This window comes from Chenopodium album, chromosome 19, assembly GCF_948465745.1.
Source record: "Chenopodium album chromosome 19, dcCheAlbu1.1, whole genome shotgun sequence".
Taxonomy (NCBI): Eukaryota; Viridiplantae; Streptophyta; class Magnoliopsida; order Caryophyllales; family Amaranthaceae; genus Chenopodium; species Chenopodium album.
In genome coordinates, this window is record NC_137852.1 from 15,815,725 (window position 1) to 15,838,958 (window position 23,234).

Sequence of the window (23,234 nt, forward strand, 5' to 3'; positions counted from 1 at the left end):
GTGTTTAGTTGAAGAGTCATGTTGAAAGTTGTGTGTGTTTGTAAACAGGTGCATTGAGGTAAGTGTGTGTTGATAGGTGAAAGCATGTTTGTGTGTTTTGGCCATGTCTTTACCTTGGCCCTATGATGACCCATTTTTAATGGAGAGTAGTGGAAAAAAGTAGAGATAAGCTCTTTAGGTATTGAAGCATTTTCATGACGGGGCATGAGTGAAGAGTGAATCATGCTAGTTTTCCATTAGTTTACGATGTCTTTTTATGCTTTAATTATTTATGATAATATTTATATGTGGAACTAATGTCAAGTTTTGGATTTGGTTTGGTTTTAATAAGGGCCTTTAATGGTTCCAAGTTGTAGGTTGATTTTTATTTGACTTCGTTTGCTTTTGGTTTTAACTTTACTTTCGTCTAGTTGACTTTTGAGTAAACTTGTTTTGAACGGTTTTGATTTTAGTCTTCCGCTGTGTGTCTTTGGTAATTGCCTTAGCCCTTTTCATAGTGGCGGTAATGTCTTAGATATTCCTAAATCTTAGTTTAAAGAGTAAGAATCGTATTTTAAAGGAAAGGAATTTTTAGGGTGTTACAGGTTAATTTCGGGTCGGATGACTATGGATCGGGTTGGTTTCTATCCGATTGATTTTGAATTTGTTATGATTGGTTTGATTAGTAAAGTTGATTCAGTATTTTCCATACCTTGATATATGTTTAAGTAAAAAAAGGTTAATAATATGTTAGGTTTAAAATTATGGTTAAATTGAAATAATGTCAAGTCAAAATCAGGTGGGGTTAAAATCAGGTCGGATTAATTTACATCAGATTAAAATCAAATCGGATTGAATCGGGTGTTTGTCGGGTTAATTTCGGTTCGGATTGAGCTCAGGTCGGGTTAAACAGTTTGGTTTGAATTGGAGTCGTGTCAAATCGGTTTCGAGTTGAGTTGAAGTCAGGTTAAATCGGTGTCGGATTAGTTCAAATCGGTTCGATTTTGAAGAACGTAGCCATTGTGTGGTGCGATTATCCATGCGTGCTTCCACTACTAACCCACGCACACAAACTCTCACCTGAAATACCCCAATAAAGTCCATGTATCGAGCAATTTGATGCAACACAGGGCGCCAACCATTCTCCCAAAAATGCCTTTGGCGCTCTAAACGTCTCCAAATCTCTGAAAAACCTCCTCCTTCACTTCCTACTTCCCGTTAACCAAAATCTTTCACTTCCATCTCTACATCTTCACTTTCTCTTCCCAAATTCCACCCCAAAATCCTCCAATGTCACAACCATCTCTTCCTCCCCCAATTCCCCCTCCTCTCCCATCTCCGCCTAATGGCGGATTACTCGGCGGAGGAGCCCCTTGTCAAGTCCGATGCGCCGGTTGCCGTTTGATCTTAACCGTTGCGGCCGGTGTTGCAGAATTTGTTTGTCCTACTTGCCGGTTACCTCAGATGCTTCCTCCTGAGCTTTTGAAGAATTTCCGGCCTCCTCCTCCGATGCTCCCTCCTCTACCACCGCCAAACCCTAACCCTAACCCTAATTCCGTGGGACCACCAATCCCCACTCCTCCTATTCAGGCTCAAGGTATCGATCCGAATAAGATGCAGCTCCCTTGTGCTAACTGTAAGGCTATACTCAATGTTCCTCATGGCCTCGCTCGGTTCAAATGTCCGCAATGTGATATCGATCTCGCCGTCGATGTCTCCAAGATTAAGCAGTTTCTTCTTCCTCCTCCTCCCGAAGAAGTCAATGAGGTTCTTTTCTTCACTTAATTGTGTGCATTTTGTTAACTTTTGATTCAGCTGATTTTTAAGTTGGCTTACCATAATTGAGCTGGATAATTGCATATTTCATTAGTCAATAATCATGGAGATTCATTATGCATGCTACAATGTTGGTGTCATTTACTATTCAGCTGTTCAGGTCTTATGAGTGAATTTACAAAATTATAGCACTTGGGTAAAATTATATATGGAAGTTTTATTTCCATATCCAGAATACCTTTATTCGTGATGCGAGGTCCTGACACGATACGAAGACTATTTCTTTCCCACCAAAAGCATGCTTGAAAGCTTTCCGGTATTCTGGCTTAATTTCTGTCAAAAGGATATAATGTATCTTTTGAAATTCAATTTGTGTTTAGAACACTTTCGTGAGTGAATCAGGGAGCTAATGCAGTACTAAGACTACTTCTTTCTCATCATATTGTGAAATTGCATATTTCGTTAATTAACAATCATGGAGATTTATTACGCATGCTACAATGTTGGTGGTAGTTACTGTTTAGCTGTTCAGATCTTATTAGAGGTAACTTTGGGTAAAATGTATCTATGGAAGTTTTATTTCCATGTCCAGAATACCTGCATTTGTGACGCAAGGTCAGACATGATGCAAAGGCTATTTCTTTCCCACCAAAAAACATCCTTGAAGACTTTTGGGTATTCTGGCTGCATTTCTGTCGAGAGGATTTACATATCGTTTGAATTTCAATCTATGTTTAGAACACTTACATGAGTGAATCAATGAGCTAATTCAGTACTAAGACACCTTCTTTCTCATCATAGCAAATTACTTGAATAATTCTGGGCAACTCCTTCAAGAGGATAGAAAAATTCTATGTCTTTCAAACAATTTAGTTTCCCACAAACTTTTAAATAAAACGGATTTACTGAACATCCGTTATAAAGTGACAATAAAAGGCGCAAAAGTGACACTAAAACGCACAAAAGTTACTCTGATATATATTAGAGTTATTTATGCTTCATTGATAAATTTGACAAAAATGATACTAAATTTGACAAAAGTGACACTAAATTTGACAAAAGTGAATTCGATGTACAGTAAATTACTGAGAACCGGGTGTATACAAAAGTGATTGTTAGTTTCCAGGCAACTCCTTTTTTGTCAAAGCAAAGCAGTTGAAGAAATCTGGATATTGTGGCTGCATTTCCATTTTAAGGTTAGAACATATCCCTGGAGGTTCAGGTTTAGAAAACTGTTATGCATGATGCAAGTTGTCATCTTAGAGCATGTTTGGTAAGGGTGTTTTTTCTTTCTTTGTACATTAAGATTCGCAGACTGGGCAAGGGGTAATGCAAAAAAAAATTACCCAGATCCCTATCTATACATGTGCTTAAAAATATCAAGGGAATGAGGAGTGGGGTTGGGAGAATAATCTTTTGTGTTAGTTACAGGGCAGTTGCTAATTTAATAAATAAGTAATACTGCTGATCGTATTGAGCAAGTTAGTCATATATTGAATACGTAAGGAATGGTGAGGAGGGGATCATTGTGAAAGTGATAACTAATTCATAGTGTGGGAAAGTTCCATTCCTCTTGAATGATTGGCTAGGCTGTAATTGATGATTATCACCTGATTCATTTCCTTGACATGTGTTCTGTTAGTGTATGCTGTTCCATCTATGCTGTTTTTGGATAGGCTCCCATTCAATCGTCATCTGATAGAGGATCTGCGTTTGACACCCTAATAAATGTATTTGCTGATTTTAAGTTAGTGTTTTTCTAAATTACATATTTATGAGAGGCGAGAAGGTGATTTTTGTAGTTGGTTGTTTTGGATAGTGAGTGTGCTTTTGCATGAACTTTGCAGGTTTAGTTATGTGTGTGTGTGTGTTAGAAAAGCTTCATTGGAAAAGCTTCACTGTGGAGATGAGCACTCTTGGTCAACCTTGGATTTTTTGGTCAACGAGTGTGTTTTCTTCCATTTATTTTCTTTTAGTGATTCTACACCCTCTTTTGGTTTTTCTCCTTGTTCTAGAAGCACCATTTGTCCCAAACAATTTCTACCTTGAAATTTGCAAAATATTATGAGTCACAAATTTCATGTTAGACATTTCAGGTGTGATAGGAGTAATCTAAGGGGGTAAGAATATATGTTATTGAGATGCCTTGTGCTGCTCTTGTTCTTCTTTATTAGGTTGTAGTGAGGTGTGTTGATTGCTGTGGAAAATTTATGTTATGACTTTGGATCTATTATACTTCCACTATTTCACAATACATAGTATTATTTTAACTTTTATTTCCCTACACACAACTTTGATCACTTTTTTTTTTTTTTTTTTTTTTTTTTTTTGATTTTTTAATTTTTTAATTTATTTTAATACATCTATGAATAAAAAATGGATGTTTTGACAATTACCACTTACCTTTGTTGTCGTTTTAGTAATTACCATCTACAATTATTTTTTTTATTTTATTTTTTTTGTATTTTACCACGTACTTTTTTAAAAAATATGAAAATTTCTCACCTGATTGCCTACATGACATCATTGTGGGCCTCACCGACTGATTTTTTCCATTTCATTCCTTTTTCTAACCTTGTTCTTCGATTTTTTGAGTTGCAAATCTAAATTATGCAAACAAACCACTAAATTAGTTACCTAATTTACAAAATTGGGGCTAACTATAAGATGGTGTTCATCATTTAGGGTTTTGAAATGAAATTGGGAGTTTGTTATTTAGTGATTGATTTATGAAATGGGACTATTTTGCATTGATTTAACGTATTATGTCTTCAATTAGTACCGAAATTGGTATTATTGTTAAGAAATTATTACTAATTATTGATATGAAAAATTAGGGTTCATATGTATTTTAGGGATATTTTAAAATCAAACGTTTTTCTAAATTATGATTTACAATCCTAAATTGAGCATATATATTAGTTCTATATAGAGTTTATGAGTGTAGATAATGCTTAATTTGAAAAATAATCTAACTTTGAAAATTCCCCAAATTTGGGATAAACCCTAAATGAAGAACAATATATTATAATTGACACATATTAGTGACTTAATTATGTTCGTGTGAGCTTAAATTATGTTTAATCAACTACTAAATGCTTTTTCCTAATCTAATTTTAATTTATATTGAAAAAAAAAATCATTTAATATGAGAATCGAGGAAGAAGAAGGCATGATGACGTCATGTATGAGGGCTTGGGAAATATAGTGGGAAATTTTCGTGTTTTTAGAATAGTAGGTGGTAAAATACCAAAAAAAGAATTGTAGGTGATAGTTATTAAAACGACAACAATAGTAGGTGGTTATTTCCAAAAAAATCCATAAAAAAATTATCTTTTGAAAATATGCATTGAAACTAGTAACACAAGATTTCACATAGTAATATAAAATTAAAAAATTATCTGTAGAACATAGTTACTTGGACTTGGGTGCGCATGTCCGACACGGGTATGTGTCCTAGTGTCCAACTCGGCTATTTTATGAACAAACTTCCATGATTTTGAACTAAAACGATGTTTCTAACTGTCCTACCCATGTCTTATTGTGTCGAGAAGTCCGGCATAGGTACTTGAGGGAGATGAAGAGTCCGAGTAACATAAGTCAAAGCTCATAAATAATTAGTGTAAAAAGCCAAAATGATGCATGCATTGTGAAACAAAGGAAGTTCACTTTGACCATTTTGCTTCTTGGAGTTTAGTACACATCTTGACTGCTTATTGTTTCAGGTAGCTATTGAAGTTGAACAGGAGGAAGGTGATGGTGGAACAGTGGGAGAAACGTTTACGGACTATGTGAGTGCTTTGTGAATAATTAACATTCATCTTCTGAGTTATATTTTCTCATTACAATTTATAGCATGCTGAATCTTCTTTGTTCAGGTGTTAAAACTTGAATTTTTCAAAAGTAATTTTCTTAACATGAGCATGTTCAATATGCAGCGACCCCCTAAATTGTCTATAGGCCCCCCTCATCCTGATCCAATCGTGGAGACATCATCCTTGTCTGCTGTGCAACCACCTGAACCAACTTATGAATTGGAGATTAAGGAAGAAATTGTGCATTCAAAGGCTTTGTCTTGCTTACAGCTTGAGACGTTGGTTTATGCTTCTCAGGTTGTTTTTGTTACCAATTCTACATGTAATATGCTTACAACTTGCTCCTTTTCTGATCAGAAAAATTTAGTTCTTCAACAGAGACACTTGCAGCATCTTCCAAATGGTGAGAGGGCAGGATTCTTCATTGGAGATGGTGCTGGTGTGGGCAAAGGTCGTACCATCGCAGGGTTAATATGGGAAAATTGGCAACATAGAAGGAGGAAAGCATTGTAAGTTAAAGGTTGATGTGTAATGTGTGATGATTTTAGATTGGTTTTTAGGGCCGTATATGGGGTGAGGCTCCTTTCTTTTTTTTTGTTTTTTATTGTTTATTTTTATTGTTTGGGGAGGGGGGCTGAGCATCATAGTTCTAGAAAGATGTACAATATCTACAATGAAAGAAATCAAGTACTCCGGCCATATAGAGTTGTTCCACTTTGACATTTTGGGTTTTGTACATTACCTACCCTTGTCGTTTTAACTAATATATAAAAACTAATGTTATTAATTATGAAATTATGATGTTATATTTACCTGAAATTATAATATTGAAATATCATCTTTCTATAATTTTTATTAAAAGATAGTAAAAGATATTAATGGCTAAAGTTGTCAGTGACAAATCTGCCATCTGTCTAGTCCTATTGGAACAATTACTACAATTGAAGGGAGTAGTTTTTAAGTTCACGAATTTTGTTTTGGCGACAATCGGCAAAAACTATACTCTAGCATGACTTTTGAAATTCTTAATATGGGCACATTTAATGCTCTTGCATCTATTTCTAGGTATATGCATCCATGATTTGTGTTTCATAATCAATTCCTTGGAAGAATCAACATTTTTTGGTCCGATTATTTTAAAAATAATGGAGCATTTACTTCAGTATTGTAGTCCTAACAGTAAAAGAAATTTTTATTACTGGCAAGTAGAAAGCTGATGAAGAGGGGAAGTAGAGTTCACATAAGGTGTAAATACCATGTTGGATACTTCGAAAATCACATTATTAATATGATTACTTTTAAAATTTTTATTGAGTATAAAAAACCTGAGACAAGGAGCAATCTATAAGCAAAATAGTACAAGTCAATCTTAATTAAATTTTGAAATTTTGGGAGAAGGGGAGAGAGAGTCAGTAAGGAGGCTACAACTTCCCGTGTTTTTTGAAAAGATGTAATAGATTTTATTTATTTATTTATTGTTTTCTGAAAAGATGTGATAGATGAAAAGCAGCAAGCTCCGCAACTTTCTTTATGTGTGCTATTTGTTTTAACTTTAAGTGTTTGCTTCTTAGTTCATATATGCTTCTCAGAAGAAACAATCACATTCTGCTCATGTCCTGTATTTGTTTCCTCTGAATTGACCATATGTAGGTGGATATCTGTTGGTTCTGATTTGAAGTTTGATTCACGAAGAGACCTGGATGATGTAGGTGCGACATCTGTTGAAGGTATACCATTCATTTATTGCTGATGGAGTCTTCATTGTCATAAACATTCAAACAGAGCGCACTTGATTATGATGATTATTAGTGAGATGAAATATATGTAATGTACATATAGGAGATTATAGGGTCCATTCACGGTTTTTATTTTTATTTTTTTTTTAATTTTTTAAAAAATGAAATTTGTTTCGAGATGTGGCCTGCCCACATTAAACCCTGGCATGACAGTAGTCCTGATATTTCATTATGCAATCTTTATTGCCTGAAAACAATACTAGTCAGTCTATTCCAATTCGTTATTTAAGGTCTAAGCCCAATTATAGGCCAAATGTTCTCCGTTCTGTTTCAAGTTCTCATTCAGATGCCCTCTGCCCCCAATAGAAATAAGGGAGTGGAAGCGATGACTGACGAATGATGATCAAAGTAAAGAGCAAATTGTGTGTCTTTCATTATCTTTACTTGTTGCTTCACCTTTTGATCCAGGAGGCATCATTCCCTACTCTCCCAATAGCTGTCTTAATATTTTTGCCCCCGGGAAGATTCAACTGTTTATGGGAAAAACCAGCAGATGATTTCATAATTGGTAATTATTTTTTAGTTTCTAGATTTACCTATATTGATACATGAGATTTTATAAAATGCACTTGATTAGATAACCCGTAATACATAGTACATTTAAGCCCATTAAATAATAATCAAGGGTAACTTTGGGAATTAACTAAAATTAATTTTTATATTAAGAAACGGGTAAATTATTGGATCATACCGAAACTAAAGAGGAAGGATTTTTATTAGTATGGAGAACCAGTAATACATTAGAAAATAATGAATTTTGTTTTTTTTAAAAGGGTATAATTGTACCAGTCAAAGGTTAAACAAATAGTGGAAAGCTGCAACACCTCTAATAAATGTGTTGTGATCTATTTATTCCTTTGTTACACCAAATATGTAGATTGTTATATGTGAAAGGTTTTGAACAATTTCTAGATTTTTCAGGGCATTTACGCAAAATTAAATCATTGTCAGGTCTTAATATTTCGGTGTTATTTCTTATGTCTGAGATATCTTTCGAGAACAAGTAATATGTAATGTATCGGTATAGGGGAAGGGCACATTAGGATTTGTAATTATAATTAAATTAGAGTTAAAAGGGGAAAATCAATTAGTTTATAATTAGAGGAGGTTGAGCAAAGAGAGATCATAAAGAAAATTAATGAGTGTTCCTTGTAGTTTCGATTTGTATTTGAGATAGAATCAAGCCTCTTGAAACCTTGAATTTTCTTAAATTCTCTCTCTCTCTCTCTCTCTCTCCCCTTCATCCTCCTCATCCTTTAATTTATGTTCAATACAGAAAACTTAATTATTCGTCCAAATTAAAATTGTTGGATCCTTCAACATTTTCATATCCTTTAACTTTTGCTCTGTGTTGAACCTCTCAACAACTCCACTTGCACTATCAATTTAAGAAGCTTGTTTTCGTTGTAAGGGGTAGAGTGACTGATGCTAGTTTTAACGGGGGTAAGGATTAGTAGGAATCGAATAATAGTGAAGCCAATTATACTGCAAAAATGATTGACTGTAGGGAAGAATAGGCTATATTCCTATCTTATTAGCACTTAGCTATGATGAATGAAAACAAGGAGAAATTTGGGGGATGGGTACTTGAGTTGTGACAAATGAAGCTTATAATGTTAGCTAATGAATGTTGTTTGTTAGAGCTAGATCTTTGCGGACAAGTAAAATCTCCATACATAGGTATGATAGAAACATCATAAGGAATATAACTAATCATTTATTCCATTTATGGTCTACCTTTGGATTTTTGACTTATTAAATCTAAACGGGTTTGTTAGTTACTTTTGTTCAAATGTGTAATGGTTGGTGTCCTTGGTGGAAAAATTTACTTGGTTATTTTGATTTTGACTTTTCTTAATCTATGTGGACCAATGTTGCATATAACATTGAAATTGGGCACTGAAAACATGTACGTGGAGCATTACCTTTGGGTGAATAGGGTAATATGAGTTGATATAAATAATTTTTTTGGTAATTTTTAACCTGTGAATTATTTATTTTTTTATTTTTAACATACTCTCATTTACGCAGGTTCTAATAATTTATAATGAATTTTCTTAACATACCTCTTTCATTCTCTTACCACTCTTACCACTTTCATGTTTCCATACACTCTTACTTTTTCTACCTTTTTGTTACATCCACCCACCTTTTTACTCCATCTCGTTTATTGTATTCACCTTGTTTTCTTACAACCATTTTAAAATATGGTCATAGATTGTATATGAATAAGGTAGAATTCAAAGTGCTGCAACTAATAAAAAACGGAGGACATATCCGTTTTCATATGCTAGTAAAAAGTGGTCAAGGTGTGGTATTTTAATCTTGCAAAAAGTTAGAATGGAACAAATAAAATTAATTATTGGTCTACTGGAGGAAGTAGGATGTATGTCAATTATCTAATAAAATATAGCGCATGGAATAGATGTGGTGAGCTATGTGGTGTCTCTAGTATGAATCTTACTACATCACTTCCAACATCTATACGCATTACATATTGGATAAACAAAGAATGAGTAGGAAGACATCAAATGTTAGTGGGTGAAATGTTTGTATGACATTTACACATTTATGTTTGCATATCCTTATGAGATCGATGATAAGATTCATTTCTTTAATCGTACGTATAGCTGTATCTTTATATAATTGTTAGTAATATAACGATATACTACATACAATTTGACACTAGCTGTACATTTTTATATTCGGGTTTTTCTTCGCTCTCTCTTTATTTTTTGTATTTTTTAATTTATGTTTACCTTTATTTTGGATAATAATGCTTTGTGAATTACCAAAGAAATATATAATTCACTCAACCCAACCCTCTAAAATCATAATTGAAGTTTTCTAAGCCTGCATCAGTCTTACTTACCTTCTAGGAAGAATGTTTATATATTCTATTTTTGTATGCTTTCAGTACATGCTCTGAATAAGTTGCCTTATGGAAAGCTTGATTCAAAGTCCGTGGGAATCAAAGAGGGTGTTTTGTTTTCAACATATAGTAGTCTTATTGCATCTTCTGAAAAGGGGAAGTCTCGTTTGAGCCAACTTGTTCAGTGGTGTGGTGGAAGAGATTTTGATGGTCTTGTCATATTTGACGAGGTATTAGTTGTCTCCCTTGCCAATATATGGAATGCAGGAAATTGATATGTGTCTTTTTACTTATAAGTGTTTTTGCTTTCTATAACAGTGCCACAAGGCTAAAAATTTGGTTCCTGAAGCTGGAGGGCAGCCTACGCGTACGGGTGAAGCTGTTCTAGAGCTTCAGGTATGTTCTTGAATTGGCAGTCAGATCACAGTATTTAATCATCATTCACCTCTCCGCCTTATTGGCGATTTTCTACCAATAGTATAATCTTATTTTATTTATTCCTCATGAAGTGCCTTGAGTTCAAGGTAGGTGTTATGTGATTGTGTAAAACTCAAGTTATAGCTGTTGCTTTTTGCTGTTTTTGCAATATTTTTTCAGGTCAGAGGATGATTTTGACTGGAATTGCTTTCTTGTGATATCTATTAATTTATTTTTTAAAAGCACTTTTGTTTTCATTCAGCCGTTTTTTAGCTTGTTGTTCACATTAGTATCACTTTGAGGACAGAATGTTGAATGGTTGGAGACCTTGGAGCAATATTCTACATTATGAGAGTGAAGATGCTATTTTTTATTGCTATGTAAAGAAATTTTAACTTTTTTATTGCTTTGTGGACCGATTAGCTTCTCATGCAGTCATGGTTTTTTTTTCAAAAGAAAATTTTTTAAGCTTGTTTTACGCCTTTTCAGGCTTAGAGAATCCTCAAATGTGTATTTTTCGTATATCAATGATATTCTCTTATGGTGTAGAACTGCATAAAGTTTTCCAACGTGTTTATTGAATATGGTTTATTGGTGAGCTTTCGATTGTTCAATTCTTTTGTAATGTGGGTGGATATTTAACTATGAGTTATTGTTTAAACACAACAGGATAAGCTTCCTGAAGCTCGTGTAGTTTATTGTTCTGCCACTGGTGCGTCTGAGCCACGTAATATGGGTTACATGGTTCGTCTTGGTCTGTGGGGTGCTGGTACATCTTTTTTAAATTTCAAGGATTTTTTAGGTTGGTATCCTCCCACTCTAAATTGATTCCTGTTTTTTTCCTGATTATTTTGCTGTAGTTACAGTCTTTGTGTTTATAGTATATGCTCTATGCTATTTAATGTGGATTATACATGCTCTAAGGAGCTTAACAATGGTCAAAATCTTTTTTTCTGATAAGAACTAAATCACTCAAATATGTTTATTTGGTTTCTGAATTTAGTTTTGTGACTGATGATACTGTCTTTCCTTCTTTGTTGATCTTGTCTATGTGCCAATTATCACATTTGTTATTGTGGCTGAGCTTAAAGGTATCATTTACTTTTATGCTGTACATGTGCAGGTGCTCTAGAGAAAGGTGGAGTTGGGGCTTTAGAACTGGTTGCCATGGACATGAAAGCAAGGTATTGTATTTGCAACTTTGTAGTGTAGTTGTGATGTAAGTGATATTGACATTCCCTCTTTTTACCCATCAGGGGCATGTTTGTTTGTCGAACACTTAGCTATAAAGGGGCTGAGTTTGAAGTTATTGAGGCACCATTGGATCCTAAGATGACGGTATGCAAAGCTGTTACTTTATTTAAATTCACAATGTTGATTCTAGACTGATTTGTCTCTAGTGTTCTTGGATAGTACATATATTTTCTCGTTCCACCCCTTCCCTTTCTTTTCCTGTCATTTCTTTTTCTTTAGTTTCTGGGAGTTGTATGTTAACAAATATTTGCATGGAAATGTGAAAATAATCATGTTCTTAGCCATATTCTGGCTTGTTCAGTACTTTTTAAAGTTCTGTAGTGTTTATTCAGTCACACGAATGTCTTACTGTAGATAAATACAATTTTAAATTATCCACGTTAGTGCTGTTATTACTTCTAGCAGATGCCTTTGCTATGAAGCATCTCATAACCTTGGGTTTGCTTCCCTAATCTTCTGCATCTCTGTTACTTCTGAATTTTTGACCTCTGGCAATTTGTTTATCAAGTGTATAATAATCTATAAAGGCATATTCCGGGCCACCCAAATTGATTTTTTGCTCTCTTTTTTCAAATCGTAAGAGTGCAAGTCTTACATATGCATTATAAATGTCAGTCATTTGCTGTAAACAATTCTGCAAATAAGTTTAATGTACAGAACATCTGACTTAGTATTTCTGATATAATAAAGCAAATAAATATAGATGATAGCTGGATGCTTTGATTGATAATGGCGGAAAGCTTACAAAGGTAGTAGATCTAGCCTACAAATCTCCTATCAGCAACTTGTGGCTGCTACTCTCCATTTCCAATAATCCAATTCATGCCTACCTCTTCCTTTCCCCCTCTCTCTATTTATGCTAAGCTTAAGACTACTAACCACTAGACAACCAATATTGCCCCTCCTTATGTTAGTCTATTACATAAGTGCTGTAAACTTTATGATTAGCGCCTGTCTTCCAGCAAGCTTTATTAGCGAACTTTGCTCCCTGTCAAATCCCTGGACTGGTGTATCTCATTGGAGCAAGTGCAGAATTCTGTGCCAAATAGCAGCACTAAAAAAGCAACTGAAAAATAGGTGCTGTACAGATTTTGCTCGCACACCACATAAAGAACATACACTAAAGCACATATCTTTTCTGCTTATGCTTTTGGTAATTACTCCCTAGTCCCTACATATTTTTTTTAAGCGGTCTGACTATTGCACTATTCACCTACAATACTTTGACTAATGTTTATGCTATATACATAAGATCAATGAGTCATATAGATACTTCTTGAATTTTCTCAATATTTTAAGTTATCAACTTTATATAACTTGTGCTTACTAATAATTAAAGATATTATTGGTCAAAGTTCCGTGTAGACAAAAAAAAAAAAAAAAAAATAGAGGGAGTATATTGTTATTTGTTTGCCAAATAATAATGCTGACATGACACTACATATGATTAAGCTATGGATCAGAAGAAAAAATGCTACATTATAATGATTTTAAGAGGCATAGACTACAAGAGATTAAATGGCCATTGAAAATACTTATGCCAGTGTCGAAGTATTATCCAAGAGATTTAATGGTCGTGACAGCATTAACGACTCGTTGATTGTGGATCTTGTCGCGGTTTTTGCATTACAAATTTGATTTCAAAACACGGTTTTTTTTATAGTAGTTGGATTTACTTTGTATAATAGTGGTAACTTATTTTATTAGTTTAACTAAAGTACTATAGACATGGTCAACATCTAGTAAATGTTACATGCGTGGCGATGGGTGATTTGTGGTTGGAATGTGTGATTTGGACAAGATCATGGGTTTTTAAAAAACATCGTCAATTGAATTCTGTTTGTTACGGCCCTACTGAAACAATGCAGCCATATTGTTGTACCATGACTTTGATAAGAGAACAGATAGTTTGGTGATCCAGGTAATTCTTGTGGATGAGAAAATGAGAAATAGAGGCAGCATTCTTTGAGTAATTATAATTGGTAGGTAGTGGTGGCTGAAGGGAAGTTTGGAATTTTCTTTTATCAAGTAAACTCATAGGATTATGTTTTCTACAGTTGGAAATCTCTACCTTATGACAATTTTGATTATCTGGAGATTTAATGTAAATAGGAAATAGCTTAGAAACTATCCAATCAAATTAGTTATAACACTTCCGTTAATTAATGATTTAAATCCTTTTTTAATTGTTTTTGGAAGCATGTTTATGGTTTTTAGTTTAGAGAGAGAGAGAGAGAGAGTAGATCACACTTGTATCGTCCAACATTAATATTATTGTGTGAAAATTAATTATTTATCCAAGCCTTGTAGCTTTGTTGAGCTACAGTTTCTTACTAGCAGATCAATTATTTTGATTTCCGATAGTTAAGCTACAGCTATAATCTTAATATAACTGCAATGAAGTCCTTAAAAATCAATCATTGGAGATGCTCTTAGGAGTTCATGCAATCAACAGAGAGATAAAAAAGAGGAATCCATGTCATGAGGAGTGCATAAGTTATTGAATGAAGGATTTATTCGTATATATCATATTAATATATTTCAAGTCTGAGTCGATGACTGTGTGTGTGTGTGTGTGTGTGTGTGTGTGTGTGTGTGTATTTCTTGGGTCAGTTACTCCATTCCAATTGTACAGTAGCAATCTTTAGCCCTATCCATAAGGCTCCATTATTTGTTGGGATATAGATTGCCTTAATCTGCATTTGCTTTTAAATTTTGCAGGAAATTTATAAGAAGGCAGCTGAATTTTGGGCTGAATTGCGTGTTGAGCTACTTACAGCTAGTGCATTTCATGCTGAAGAGAAGCCTACTTCTAGTCAACTGTGGCGATTATATTGGGCCAGCCATCAGGTCTTGGAAGCTATCTATGCTTTTGTGGTTTGATTGCTGTTTCAAAATTCTTGTGTTATAATCATATTTATATTGTGCTTATCTGGTGTATGATTGTCAACTTTAGCGATTCTTCAGACACCTGTGCATGTCAGCTAAAGTTCCTACAGTTGTAAACCTTGCTAAGAAAGCATTGAAGGAGAATAAATGCGTGGTCGTTGGCCTTCAAAGCACAGGAGAGGCGCGCACTGAGGAAGCTATTTCGAAATATGTTAGTGATCGTTTATGGCATTTATTTACCTTGCTATTGATGATAATTAATCTAATTCGTCTATTTGTACTATTTCTTAAATAGGGCCTTGAACTTGATGACTTTGTTTCTGGGCCGCGTGAGCTACTACTCAAATTTGTTGAAGAAAATTATCCTTTGCCTGAAAAGCCTGAACCACTTCCAGGTCTTTTGATGTACATTGCTTTTTTTTTTTTTAATCTTTTTTTGGTCTTTCTTTGTTTAGTAATCTTTATGTAGGGCAGTAATTTGATTCGTCAATAAATAATTTTCAGTAGATGATGAAGGTGTGAAGGAACTTCCACGAAAGAGACACTCAGCAGATCCTGATATTTCATTCAAAGGGCGAGTGAGAAAAGCTGCCAAATGGAAGGCTGAAAGTGATGAAGATAGTTTTGATGAATCTGAATGTGTGCTTTTAAAACCTAAACCTTTAACTGCAATGTTTTATACTCCGTCTTTTTTTTTTTTGTTTTTTGTTTTTTGTATTTTTCACTTTGTCAAGATTTGGGCCCAAAAAAAACAAAAAAAAATCAAGTGAGGTGGGATTTTGTCTTTTTTCTTCAATAATTAGTTGTGTATGGAGGAGAAACATGTGAGGATCAAAGGCCAAAAAGGTATGGGGCAAGCTCAAAGGGATGAATCGAAAAAGAAATTGGTCCATACTATGAGGGATGGAGGGAAATGGCGATGGTTACCTTGTTACTCATCAGCCCTTTTTCATGCTTTGATCTGCTCATCATTGTTCATTTCTTCTAAAAGGGAAATTTAAATGAATAACAGTATTCTGATAAACTGTTGAGTGATTACTTTATCCCCTGTTTGATTTTTTAGACTTGTTTATGAGGGAGGTGAGGATATTTATTTGAGTTAGTAGATTACCTGACGGTCAAGGTCTATGTGGTAGAGTGTGCATATTTTTACTTTTCTATTTGTTTACAGCAGCTAGATTTTTTTTTTATTGTTTGTTGTAAGCTTGTGCCACCTGAATATTATTTGGTGTCATTCAAAGGATCTCTAGTGTTGCAGCTTCATGGCAGGATGTGTACTAACTCAAAGTGGAGAAAAAAGTTGGGTTTTGGGAAGGATTGGGTGGCAGAGGTTGAAGAAAGAAGAGAATGAGAAAGGAAAAGAGAAGGGGGGGGGGGGGGGGCATAGTAGGATCTCATAGCCCAGCCACGCGCAGAACTTTCCTGCTGTATGGCGCTGCAGTGTAGAGTGTACAACAGCCCGCAATGGAGAGAAAAGGAGAAATAGTGAGAGGAAAAGGGGAAGCAGGTCGTTTAAGTAAATTACTTAGGCTAACCATGGCTAGCATTTTAATGAAAACAAATCAATTTGGCCTCATGAATGCCATAAGTCAGATGAACTTTTGTTTTCGGGCTGTATTTCATAAAAAATGTGTGTTCAGGGTAGAAAGAACAGTAGATCATTTTCCAAAGAATTTTATTTTTCATCTATCCATACTATAATAGTTACCCTACTTTGTACTAGTTCCAAAAAGATTCATCTTTACTTGCATAAATATTCTGTGTGAACTGAGGTGATGGAAGGAATATCTGTTTAAACACCAGTTCTATCTTATATGGTTGGCAAACAACTATTTGTATAGTCCTTTTGTTATTATTTGTATTTCAATCCTAGTTTAAGTGATTCTTGAGTGCACACTTTCTGTTAGATCTTACTCCAATTACATTTATATCTCTTCTCTAATATTAGTGATTCGTGGGAGGAGACACTTTCAGTTAGTTCTTAATTTGTCTGCTTTGTTACATGCAGCTGATAATGATAATGAATCTACTGAATCTGATGATGAGTTTCAGATCTGTGACATTTGTAATGGTGAAGAGGTGAATCACATTAACTTCTTATGTAGTATGCAATTTTGTGAATATTGCAATATTCTTTACTCATTTGGATTATTTGAACAGGATAGAAAGAAATTACTTAAATGTGTCTGCTGTGGCAAGTTAGTACATCCTTCTTGTTTAGACCCACCTGTACCAGATTTATCTGAGGAGTGGACATGCAATTCATGCCAGCAAAAAACAGAAGAATTTTTGCAAGCAAAACGTGCTTACATAGAAGAGCTCACAAAGAGGTATTTAAATTCATCCCTCTTTCCTGCTGCTGTTATTTTTTTTTTCTTCTGCTTCAATGGTCCTTGCATATATATCTTCCATTTTGGCAGCCTCTCCTTATTGTAGTGTAATTTCTGTACTTTGGATATGCATTTAGATACGAAGAAGCTGTTGAACGGAAGATAAAAATTATGGAAATTATTCGCTCTTTGGATCTTCCAAACAATCCACTAGATGACATTATTGATCAGGTAATCTCAACATATTCCCTTATTCTTCTTTGAGCATTTTCTTATCTCTGTTATTTTCAATTCCCTTTCTAGGTATTTGTTAGTGCAACTTCCATTTTTTCCTTGGCCTAATGGCTCATAGCTATCTATCTACTAATATATTTTGTTAGATTTTACTTCGTAGTTGTTAACGTCTGTTGAAACTTAATGTATAACTATCATAATATTCTTGTTTGAAAATGAAGAAAAAAGTGGTGAAAGAGCCAATATGCTTGTACAAGGGTTACCAGATTTATTTTTAACTTAATGTGAACGTGCAGCTTGGTGGGCCTGATAATGTTGCAGAAATAACTGGTAGGCGGGGAATGCTTGTTCGGGCCTCATGTGGTAAAGGTGTAACCTACCAGGCACGGAATACGTAAGTTTGCGTAAATCTTTGTTTCATTGTAAATTAACCCCTTAGACACACTTATCACAGGATATGAAATGAATTGATTAAGCCCAAAATATATCTTTGAAGGTGCCTTTGGATTCCTAGTTTTTATTGTATTAAAAATAATCAATAAAAGACAAAATCCTATTTTTTAAAGGGTGTGTTACTCCCTGTATTAATTACAAGCATGTAAACTGATACTTTTGTAGTCCCTCTGTCCTAAATAAAAGCCCCGTTTTCTTTATCAAAGTTGTTAGGGGTATTGTTGATTAAAGTTGAATAAAGAAGGAAGATATTGGGAATAGTTTAGGGGGTTTTGTTGATTAAAAGTGAGAAAATGGACCCCACCAAATTTAAAAATGGGGATTTTATTACTCACGAAGGGAATATGTCTTTCTTAGTAGATCTGGCTGGGTGTCTGATATGGGTTTAGATCTTGGTTAATTAATTATTGATATATTTATTATGCTTCTATATTTGAGGAGTGTTTGGGTAGTTCGTCTTCCTCTTTGTATTGTCTTAAAATTCTGATTTTTTCCTAAATCTTTACTTTTGGTTTTATTTATTTATTTATTATTATTATTATTATTATTATTATTATTATTAATTATTATTATTATTGTTATTGTTATTGTTATTTTTTTTTGTTGTTATTGTTATTATTATTGTTATTGTTATTGTTATTGTTATCATCATGTGTGTCTAGTGGGGGAAATGATGAATGTCAGCCAGCTTTGGCATATGATACATTTGGTGATTTCTGGGATTTAGGTCTCCTAACTTAATGGGATGTTTTGTGTTGATGCTCTAGTTGAGGCCATGCTGCTACTAATTCTTAGTGAAATTAAGATTTGAATGTTCTCAATGTAAGATTTGAATGTGCATATGCCCTTGCTTAAAACCCTTAATAGATTGTTCTCATATTTTGCTTTGTAAATAAACCTTGGTATTAGGAAAGAGGTATGCATTTTGGTGCTGAAATGCTGAAATCTATGTGCAAATGGAATTCTGCAAAAAAAACTGCTGATATTACTTTTAGGTTTGACTTAATTTTTATTATTATTATTATTTTTTTTTATTTAGGAAAGAGGTGACTATGGAAATGGTTAATATGCATGAGAAGCAGCTTTTCATGGATGGTAAAAAGTTCATTGCGATTATATCTGAAGCTGGGTCAGCAGGAGTTTCTCTGCAAGCTGATAGAAGGGCTTTAAATCAGGTAAAATAATGCAAATACATTAACTCTTTCATAGGCATCTGGGAATCACAGCAGTAGCATTGCATTCCCTGTGAAGCTCATTTTAAAATCTGCAGGACTACATGATTAACTGTGTTATCTGATTTTGACTTACATCAAGATTTCAAAAGTAAATTTGTGGATATCATTAACACATCCTATTCAATTTCTTTTTTCTATCAGAGGAGGAGGGTTCACTTAACTTTAGAACTCCCATGGAGTGCTGACCGAGCAATTCAGCAGTTCGGCAGAACTCATCGATCAAATCAAGCCTCTGCTCCTGAATACAGGTTTTTTTTTCCCTTAAATTGTCTCCTTTTGTTATGCTCCCAGTTTTTTTTTTTATTTTTTTTTATTTTTTATAAACGTTCCATTGTTTTTGAAATGAAGAACATGATTCAATTTGGCTTTGGTGTTCAAATTGTTGCATATGCTTAGAAGAAAAGGTCGGTCGTAAAAGAAAGTAAGATTTTATTAATTATTAGGAAAATAGGACATGGAAACTGACAAATTTTAGTATTGCAATATGTGCAATTGCAGTATTGCTTGATTAATTTATCATTTGTTTCATTGTTTCCCCTAAAGTATTAAGGATTTTATGTCATCTCTATCACTGATTTTCCACCAGTAATTTGTGCGTAAACTTATTCTAGAATTCGGTTTTATAACCTCCCAGTGCTCTTAGACAGATTCAAATTTATCAAATGAATACAATAAGAATTTGTCTAAGGATAAATGCCCAGGCATGGTATAAAAATGCGGTTTCGGTCGCGATCGCGGGAACGGTTGCATTGTCACGGTAATGGTATTACGGATCACGGACCAGGTTGCGTTTGAATTTTATATAAAAGTTATTAATCCAAGTTTTATAATTAAGTATTTTGAATTAATAATTATTTGGGTTTTAAGTTGAATTATCATAACCTTCAAACCAAAACTTAATGTAGTTACGTAGTGTGTATTACACTATTACTCCAAAGCTTGTTTGTGTTTTATTTACCCATTGCCAACAATAAAAATAAAACCAAATAATAAAAAACAAAAAAGGCCACCTGTCATTGCAAGTGACCACTAGCCCTCTACTGTCCCACCAACTTATTACTTGAATATAATAAAATAATATAAATAAATAAAATTCCCCTACCAAACCTATTACTTTAAATCTACACTTGACTATCTCATTTCAGCTGTCCCACAATTTACTTTCTCTCTTCTTTTGGTTTAGATCTAACTCATCGATTTCAATAGAGTTTCTCCATTTCTTTTTTTTTTTTTTTTTTTTTTTTTTTTTTTTTTTTGGGGGTCAACTCTTCTAAAAACTAAACTGAATTTGAGTCAATAATGTTCGATGCGGACGAGATTCAATTCATACAGACTGTATTGGCCAGAATGTTGTCCTTTTGAAACATGTCGTGCTAAAACGGGAAATATTGGTTTCATAAGTTTGAAATCCATTACAAACCGGCTGGTTCGAGATGTAACGGCCGTATTTTTATACCATGCGCCCAAGTGCACGCAGACCATAAGCAGCTGATGAATGGCCAGATAGGTATCCATCTGGGTTATGTTTTGGGGAAGAGTTCTAATCATACAATAATCTTCTTAGAACGAAAGAAACAAAAAATTGCATCCTGAGAATATGAAGCTCTTAACAAGAAGTTGAGCCCTATTCTACTTATATTCATCAGGCCACAACCTTACTATTTAACATTAACTAATGCTCTCCTCACAGCCTGTCAGTACAGCAGTCTCTAAATCCCATGTACCCTGATTATTACGTGTCGCCTTCGTTACTAGTTAACAAATGCACTCCTCACAGCCTGTCAGTACAGCAATCTCTAAACCCCACGTACCCTGATTATTATGTGCCACATTGCACCCTGTTTATTGTTTCTGGCTCAAATTCAGAACCCTTTGTATCCACTCTCTTGGGCCCTGCATCTATTTTATTTCAGCCCGGAAAGGAGTACAATCAAGTGATTTAGGAAAGATCAAAACTAATCTTGAATGTACACGGTATGAGAGTGAGGGTATCTCTTTAGATTAATAAAAATACCTAAGAATTTTAGGCCTATGGATAGGGAAGTGTTTTTTACTGTTCGATTTAATGAAATATGATTTATTCTTTTAAATTGACTTTTGGCACTAATTTTGAAAGAGGCTTTCAGTACATTACTCACTAGGATTGCCAAAATATTATCAGAGTGATGTTCCAATGTGTCTAGAAGGTTTATGCTTTGTGTGAAGTGTGGTAGATAAGGATGTTAACTTAATACGTTATTAGTCTGTCTAATCTCTTTTATGTAATGTTTAGCAAAATAATTTTATGATTTATTTGTGCAAATTGAATTTTAATACTTGTATGGTGTGGAATTTTATATGAAGCTATGGACTCTTCATATTGTTCTATTGTTTGTTTTAATGTATCCTTATAATTCTTGAAGAGTTTTTTCATGGTAAAGCTAAATTTTGTTGGTTTATTCTTGCAACTTGGTGTAGTCTGATAATTGTGCAAATCATGTAGTGGTGAGATTAGAATTTTGATTTAATTTTTTCATAAATAAGTTTATAATTCAACTTAATTTTCAACTTACTTTTTTGCAATTGCTATTGGTTTAAAATTGAAACTTCTATGTCTAACCTTGGTAGATGGGGGAAGGGGGGAAGTTTTGGGCAGAGAATAAAGTTAGGCAAGTGCTTTTGTCGAGTTTGCCTTATGTGAACGATCTGTTGGTATGAGGGATGCCGTGGGGAGAAAAAGGATAAATAGTTTGTATCTCATCTTGAACATCTATTTATTTTATGGAATTGTTTGTCAGCTGCATTGTAATTTTGTTTGGCCAATTGGTTACAAACATGTTGTAACTCTTGTAAGCTAAATCCAATTTTACATATAAGGCTATTAAAGCAATTTTTTTATTTTATGTGATGATTATAAATTTAAGCTAACTTTAACCCCACCCCCCCCCCCCCCCCCATGCCCACACACACACTTACACTTTTTTCAAAGCGTCTTTACCGTTAGCATCAATGAACTGGTGTCCCTAGTGCTTTACTGTAGGACTTTTTTGTATTGTTGATGATCAACTTTTGTACTTGCCACTGTTCCTTTGTATAATGGAAAATGATAAACGTAGCCCTAAGGGCTATGCATAAGAAGCTAAGAAAGGAAATATAGTCATATAGATAATAAATTAACATTAATTACACTGATTTACGCATGATTTTGTCATGAATTCCCAACTTAATTCTATTTTAGGAAGTACATTTAATGCTTATATATAGCCATAAGGGCAACATATATCATTACCCTTGTATAATATCTCTGTTATTGGCATATGCTCTCTATGGGAAAATATGTTCAGCAATTGATAATTATGGAGTGTTATATTATTCATGAATTTATCTATTTTCTTTTGCTCACAGACTCCTCTTTACAAATCTTGGTGGTGAACGACGATTTGCGTCTATTGTTGCAAAGAGGCTAGAATCTCTTGGAGCGTTGACACAGGGGGACCGCAGGTATATAAAATTGATGTTCTTCCGTCTCAATGAACCGAACGTTCTCTTATACACTTGCTTTGTCTTGCAGGGCAGGGCCATCATTAAGTGAATATAACTATGACAGCGCTTATGGGAAAAGGGCTCTGATGGTGATGTATAAAGGAATTTTGGAGCAGGTTTCTGTTGTCTCAGTTATCTATGTAGCTATATTTTATGCTGACCTGAATCCTTGTTACCCTAATACTTTGGGACGTTTTTTTTGGAATAACAGGATTCATTGCCAGTTGTACCCCCTGGATGTTCAACTGAAAATCCCGAATCAATTCAAGATTTTATAACCAAGGCAAAAGCTGCTCTGGTCTCTGTTGGCATTGTTAGAGACACAGGTAACTTTTTCCTGTTTTGGGTATTTGGTAACTGATGATTTATTTCATTTCACCTGTTGATGTATGCAGATCTAGATTAATAAGAAAAAAAAGGGCTTATGGCTTAGTTGTGTATGATACCTCACTCGGGAGATCTTTAATTGTTGTAGCTGCATCTAATAAAGTGTATGTTGCAGTGTTGCTGTAGTGCTGAATGGGTTTAAGGAGTTTGATCATTTGATGGAACTCAGCCTGTGCATCCAACTTTGAGACAACATAGTTTGCGTCTTTGGGACTTGATTTACTGTTGCTGTGTTGCATAGTTCTTGAATATATTTCCTTAATACTGGCATTTCA

At 34.2% G+C, this 23,234-nt stretch overlaps 1 protein-coding gene across 2 annotated transcripts in view; it reads left to right on the forward strand.

The window, feature by feature from the left end:
- Window positions 1-1,120: 1,120 nt before the first annotated feature.
- LOC145593474 (protein FORGETTER 1-like) overlaps window positions 1,121-23,234 on the forward strand; it is a 34,872-nt gene continuing 12,758 nt past the window's right edge. The window contains exons 1-23 of one of the 2 annotated variants that reach the window (XM_081649721.1): window positions 1,121-1,746; window positions 5,481-5,546; window positions 5,694-5,867; window positions 5,949-6,079; window positions 7,221-7,297; window positions 10,284-10,468; window positions 10,557-10,634; window positions 11,325-11,457; window positions 11,779-11,839; window positions 11,912-11,993; window positions 14,631-14,759; window positions 14,866-15,009; window positions 15,094-15,193; window positions 15,303-15,437; window positions 16,807-16,877; window positions 16,959-17,128; window positions 17,266-17,359; window positions 17,659-17,756; window positions 18,855-18,990; window positions 19,192-19,298; window positions 22,435-22,530; window positions 22,601-22,688; window positions 22,784-22,898. In XM_081649721.1, coding sequence (XP_081505847.1) covers window positions 1,270-1,746; window positions 5,481-5,546; window positions 5,694-5,867; window positions 5,949-6,079; window positions 7,221-7,297; window positions 10,284-10,468; window positions 10,557-10,634; window positions 11,325-11,457; window positions 11,779-11,839; window positions 11,912-11,993; window positions 14,631-14,759; window positions 14,866-15,009; window positions 15,094-15,193; window positions 15,303-15,437; window positions 16,807-16,877; window positions 16,959-17,128; window positions 17,266-17,359; window positions 17,659-17,756; window positions 18,855-18,990; window positions 19,192-19,298; window positions 22,435-22,530; window positions 22,601-22,688; window positions 22,784-22,898 — 2,947 coding nt within the window. In that variant the 5' untranslated portion in view covers window positions 1,121-1,269. The remainder of the gene's footprint in view (window positions 1,747-5,480; window positions 5,547-5,693; window positions 5,868-5,948; window positions 6,080-7,220; window positions 7,298-10,283; window positions 10,469-10,556; window positions 10,635-11,324; window positions 11,458-11,778; window positions 11,840-11,911; window positions 11,994-14,630; window positions 14,760-14,865; window positions 15,010-15,093; window positions 15,194-15,302; window positions 15,438-16,806; window positions 16,878-16,958; window positions 17,129-17,265; window positions 17,360-17,658; window positions 17,757-18,854; window positions 18,991-19,191; window positions 19,299-22,434; window positions 22,531-22,600; window positions 22,689-22,783; window positions 22,899-23,234) is intronic. The other variant, XM_081649722.1, reaches the window with a different exon arrangement.